The sequence below is a fragment of the Mytilus trossulus genome, chromosome 3 (genome assembly GCF_036588685.1).
Source record: "Mytilus trossulus isolate FHL-02 chromosome 3, PNRI_Mtr1.1.1.hap1, whole genome shotgun sequence".
NCBI lineage: Eukaryota > Metazoa > Mollusca > Bivalvia > Mytilida > Mytilidae > Mytilus > Mytilus trossulus.
Genome location: NC_086375.1, coordinates 59,042,223 through 59,048,739, shown reverse-complemented (window position 1 = coordinate 59,048,739; position 6,517 = coordinate 59,042,223). Strand labels below are relative to the sequence as shown.

General features: G+C 32.5%; 1 protein-coding gene across 1 annotated transcript; it reads left to right on the top strand.

Moving 5' to 3' along the window:
• Positions 1–388: 388 nt before the first annotated feature.
• LOC134711981 (uncharacterized) lies at positions 389–6,118 on the top strand. The gene is made up of 2 exons (XM_063573045.1): positions 389–1,002; positions 5,221–6,118. The coding sequence occupies exons 1-2, from the start codon at positions 461–463 to the stop codon at positions 6,110–6,112; spliced, it is 1,434 nt and encodes a 477-aa protein (XP_063429115.1). The 5' UTR covers positions 389–460; the 3' UTR covers positions 6,113–6,118.
• Positions 6,119–6,517: the final 399 nt, after the last annotated feature.

The window sequence follows — 6,517 nt, the reverse complement described above, 5'->3', positions numbered from 1 at the left end:
TTGAAAAAAAGTTTTCTCTAATATTATTTCCATAGGTACACATTTTACAAAATGTGTTCGGTATAAAATATATGTAACATAAGAACATATTATATTTTGGTATTATTACATTATTTATAACAAAGTTTCCAGGGGAACGTCTGGGAATATACGTTGACAAATACTCTATTCAGATATCATTATTCGATATTCTAATACAGTTGAACGAAAAAAATAAATGCACATGAAATTTAAAAAATTAAATCATCTAATTACATGTATTTCGCCATACATATTATAACTTTTCAATATTTTTTGTTGAAAATCTGATTTATTGATTGTTTTAATGTTCTAAAAATAAATCAATATTCTCAAGGGTATTTATGTAAATGTGAGTTGTTCAATCCCGACATTTAAATCGTGTAGTAAATCCTCGATGTTTTTACCTGTGTTTGTTTATAAATCGTCATGAATGTGATGAATGGGGACGTGTTCTATTCCCAATAAACCTATATGTGGTGTGTATCGTATTATGTTACCACTAAGGAAGGTGAGAAGGATATCTAAACAGTTACTTAAATGTGTTATATTGTCCAGTGTAATCGGACTTATTATACCTCTTGTTATATTCTGGAGGGGAGAATACGTTCATGTATTAAAATATCAATGGGTACCAGGAGAAACATGTCAAGACATACCGGTAACGAGAACGCCGGACAAAACAACAGAAAAACGGGATATCTCAGTAAATATGACGATACAGCGTGGTTGGCAGGCTGTGGATAATGAGAACTTATTTTATTTGTTTTCCAGTTTCTATGTAGTGGATCGCGACAGTCGTTATGTTTTGTTAATTGGTGCAATGGATAAACGGACATACGATGATCTACAGTGTGCTGTTACTGACAACAAAACAATTAAATACGTCCCAGCTAGATATATGGCTATGTGGGATGATCAACTTTTATGTACTCAGATCAACCCATACTATACTGCTATATGGGATGATCAAATACTTTGTAGGTAAGTAAAACACTGTGTCCAAACTCACAGAATCCCATTTAAATTTAATTCAGCGTGCCGGCTTCATACGTGCTAAATTTTGAACTTTTTGTACTCTAATAGTTACCTTATCAGTTTACCTGTAAATTCATAAATCAAGTTTAAAGCACTATTTCACCCAATCCATGAAATATTTGTCACACGACTTCATGCAAAATACAAGCTAGCCTATTATATTGTTTATTCTGTTTATTGTGTGTAGCATAAATCAGGCCCTCGTCCGTTTGTCTCGGATGAATAGTTATCATATCTGCAATCATATCATATCTCGGTTATTCTATATAGCTAACGGAAAGACTTCCTGCTTAAACCCTCTTTATACGGCGGAATAAGCATATATGTATATACAAATGGGTTGTTGTAAAGGAAGTCAGAACAAGTTTTGAAGCCTTTCTCATCACTTGACGTCCGTCGTCCGTTGTCGTCGTATACACTTTTTATGCTAGAGAACCACTGAATGGAGGAAACCAAACACGCATACTATATGTTCTTTATGAGGTGCTGACTAAGTGTTGTTACTTTGATGCCAATCAATCATCAAAGATGGCCGCCAGCGGGGGACTTTGTTTAACATAGGACCATATTAACAATACATACAAATGTCTTATTTTAGACAACAACTGAATAGAATGAAACCAAACATGGCATGAATGTTTCTTATGGGGTGCTGATCAAATGACGTTACTTTGAAGCCGATCAATCATCCTAGGTGGTCACCAGAAGGTGGGGGACGGGGGCTTAGATTAACATAAGACCCTATGAGAAATACATACACATGTTTTCTTTTAGAGAACCATTACTTTGCCGGCGATCAATCACCCAATATGGTCACCAACTATGAACTAGGTTTAACGTAGGACCAATGGACAGTACATAAAGATGTTTTCTTTGAGAGAACTACTGTATATTTTAAACAAAAGTTGGTCTCAATCATTGTTAGGGAATCTGTTATGATTTTAATCTATTTTTACATGATTTTCAAAACAATTTATTTTACGCCTTAAAAATTCATGCGGGTAAATACGTTTTTTTTCTGTAAAAGTAAATAATAGAACTTTTTATAGTGTCATTTCGAATTTATTCTCACACAATAAATCATTTCTTTGGGGATTTATGTCTTTTACTTTGTTTCTGTAAATAAAAATGATGCTTAAATTTTCAAACATACTATCTTTGGTTTTTGCCAAAAAAATGGACATTTTACAAATTTTGTTTAATAATGCAGTTTTATGTATTGGCTTATTTTATCAGACATTTTATGAAATGTTGATAAAATCTGGGTTGCTGAGAACATAGATCCGAGCAGTTTATGCAACAGTGTGCAAATTGTGTGTTTTTAGCTCACCTGGCCTAAAAGGCCATGTGAGCTTTTCTCATCACTTTGCGTCCGTCGTCGTCGTCGTCTGTCGTCGTTAACAATTTTTCAAACATCTTCTCCTCTGAAACTACTGAATGGATTTGAATGAAACTTAGCATGATTGTTCCTTAGAGTATCCTGCACAAAGTGTGCGCTTCGATTTTTGATCCGTCAAAAAACATGGACGCCGTTACTTAAAATAGAACATAGGGGTCAAATGCAGTTTTTGGCTTATATCTCAAAAACGAAAGCATTTAGAGCAAATCTGACGCGGGGTTAAAATGTTCATTAGGTCAAGATCTATCAGCCCTGAAATTTTCAGATGAATCAAACAAACCATTGTTGGGTTGCTGCCACTTAATTGGTAATTTTAAGGAAATTTTGCGGTTTTTGGTCATTATCTTGAATATTATTATAGATAAAGATAAACTGTAAACAGCAAAAATGATCAGCAAAGTAAGATCTACAAATAAGTTAATATTACCAAAATTGTCAATTGACCCCTTAAGGGGTTATTGTCCTTTAATGGCAATTTTTCACAATTTGTTCATCATATTTGCTAACTTTAAAAAATCTTCTCCTCTGAAACTACTGAATGGATTTGGATGAAACTTAGCATGATTGTTCCTTAGATTATCCTGCACAAAGTGTGTGCTTAGATTTTTGATCCGTCAAAAAACATGGCCGCCGTTACTTAAAATAGAACATAGGGGTCAAATGCAGTTTTTGGCTTATATCTCAAAAACGAAAGCATTTAGAGCAAATCTGACATGGGGCAAAAATGTTCATTAGGTCAAGATCTATCAGCCCTGAAATTTTCAGATGAATCAAACAAACCATTGTTGGGTTGCTGCCACTTAATTGGTAATTTTAAGGAAATTTTGCAGTTTTTGGTCATTATCTTGAATATTATTATAGATAAAGATAAACTGTAAACAGCAAAAATGATCAGCATAGTAAGATCTACAAATAAGTCAATTTGACCAAAATTGTCAATTGACCTCTTAAGGAGTTATTGCCCTTTAAAGACTTTTTTCACAATTTGTTCATCATGTTGACTTACTTTAAAAAATCTTCTCCTTTGAAACTGTTGTATCAATTTCAGCCAAACTTAGGCTAAATGAGTTTCAGAGTTTCAGAGTATCTAGTATAAATTTTATATTTCATTTCCTTGTATGTCAAGAAACATAGCTCCCATGGCTAAAATAGAACATAGGAGAAAATGATTTTTTTTTTGGCTTTTGAAGAGAATAGGACGATTTAAAGAACATTTAAATAAATTGAAAAGCCAAAATAATTATTGATGAGAGATTAAACCAAAAAAATTCAGGTGAGCGATTCAGGCTCTTGAGAGCCTCTTGTTAATGTTAAAGGGCAATTTTGCTGGATTATTTACAATTCTCAAAACACTGAACACGCAAAATACTTCGTGTTTTATATGTCTTGGATTGAGGGTATGGACAGGTGGTTCCTGATTCCCCTCTTTCAACTCCCACGTCTTTTCCGAGCTCTCACTTTCCTCTGCTAATTCAGACTTCACTCCCCTTTAAGTAACAAACTTAAATCGGCTAAAATATGTTTTCCAGTAAATCCTATGTATTAAACCTCTTCTACTTGATTCGCTCGTCTTGATTTCTGCTTCACTCACTCTCAGGTTCCCTTATCCTTGTCTTCCTCTGTCGTAACGGGGTAAAGTGACAGTGACTGGTATACATTTTTCCAGATTCGTTAAAAAGACCATGTTTGCTTTTACATCTGGTCTTACTATGAGATGAAACCAAGCCCCTTACACATTTAACTTTACAATATCGTTTCTTATAAAAATGGACATACTTTTACTCAAAGTAACAATTGCTTTAAGCAAACAGCGAACAAACGAATAATACACAATTACTGCCTTTTGATGAGGTAAATATCAATAGTTATTTTCTATTTCCCCAAAACAATTACATTTACGTGTAAAAAACTGTTATGGAAGAACGCATTACTTGGTGAAAGTTAGTAATAATATTAAGGAATTTACAAACATATACATGTATTTATAAAACAAAATTGGGGTCCATTCCTTAAGCGCATCACGATGGAAAATATTTTAAAATGGAGTGGCAATATATATACAGATATTAAAAATTATGAATCAGAGAGAGAACACATTTATAATAAGTGAAAATATATAAAAACAATAATAGTTATTTTTGTAAAAAGGGTCTACGGAATTTTCAACGAATTTTCTTTCACAGTACCGTTGACTATGTGTAACCCTCGGAAAGGAGCACATTCTTTGTTTGGTCGCATTTTGTATCAAATTGCAAATAATAATGAAAACTCGGACCCATTATAAAGGTATCCGAAAATAAATTGAAAATAATACTTTATTCTACAAATAACAAACATAAAATAAACTTGTCATAGATTACCTTAATTCGAAATACTTTGAAGAGCTCCGTATGTTTTATGTTATGCCGTATCAAAACAAAGCTTTCTTTTCTATTCTATATATTAATTTTGGAAAGATAAAACTTGTCAATATGCTTAGGTTTGAGCATTTCTGAAATGGGTGTTACTGTAATGGGTAACTCCAATAAGCGCTTAGGACTCACGGAACGTTTATTGTTTTTATTTTTATTGACTTACTTTCATTATATCATTAAAAAGGGATTTTTTTATCTTCAAAAATTTCTGACTTGAAAATAGAAAACATGTTAGTGAATGTGTGTAAGGTGTACTTCATGGAAACGGGACATTAGGTTTTTGTACTATTGAACTCTTGCATTTCAATTATTTTGATAAATTAATGAAAAAATGTGTTTTGTTTATTTCAGATATAGTCCTACATTCTTTACATGTGACTTGCCAAATAATTTCCATCCAACGAGTGTTGCTCTTTCCAGAAAATTCTGTCAACTACCATCACAGATGCTTCCAGTTAAATACCCTACCGAGATAACAAAGAAATTTACACTCTGTGTGGCACCACTTTACGGACCATACGATAATATAAACGAATTGATAGAAATGATAGAATTAAATAAAATATTAGGTGCTGATCATTTCACTTTTTACAACTTTAACATTAGTAGTAGAGTGAACCGTATTCTCGACTATTATATAAAACAAGGCATTGTTGATCTAGTTACATGGAATATGCCTATTAACTTAACAAGAATACATTACTATGGACAAATGGCTGCATTAAATGATTGTTTATATCGCAATAGGCACAAAAGCCGGTATATTGTTGTGCAGGATATGGACGAATTTATAATACCAAAAAAATATCGGACGTGGCATGAAATGATGTTAGATATGCCTTCCGGGCTGAATGTTTATAGTTTTCAAAGTGTGCAGTTTAGCGTTGATATTCAAGATATTAAAACTAATTTTCAAGGAAAGGCAAATGTCAAAAAGTTTAATCTTGTCACATTATTGAAGCAAAATCACGGTCCTGTTTATGATAGAACTACACGAACAAAGTATATTGTCGAAGCAAGTAGAGTAAAAGAGCTTGGTATTCATAATGTATGGCAACTAAGAGACGGCTCCACCGGAAACGAATATCACGTGCCACCAGAAGACGCTTTAATGTTTCATTATCGACATTGGTTTAACGAAAAAGAAATATTTACAGGAAAACATAATCCTAGAATGATGATGTATAAGGATAACCTTCTTACAAATGTTCAAAAAACTTTTGAAAAATTAAAACTTATTTAAAAATAATTGTCATTTCTAGGATTTATACATGAATACAAAACGTCAGTTTTACAACAACACACATGCATATAAAAGGTTAAATATCTTTTGGTTTATCATTTGAGAAAACCAGGGAAAATAGCACCATAGTGTTTGTACCACCTTATTATATGTTTAGAGTTCTACACAATATTAGTACGATGCTGTATATATATATATGGATTTCAAGATATTGTATGCACACTTTATTTATATAAACACACATTGGATTAGACACAAGTCAAACAGACTTGCGGAGTATTCTCCATTTAATACAATTTATGATGGCATGCAAACATTATTGTAACATACTATTTCAACATTTGCATAAATTAGGCTGAACATTTTAATTTTGCAAAAACAATGATACAAAAGAAAAAGAACAAA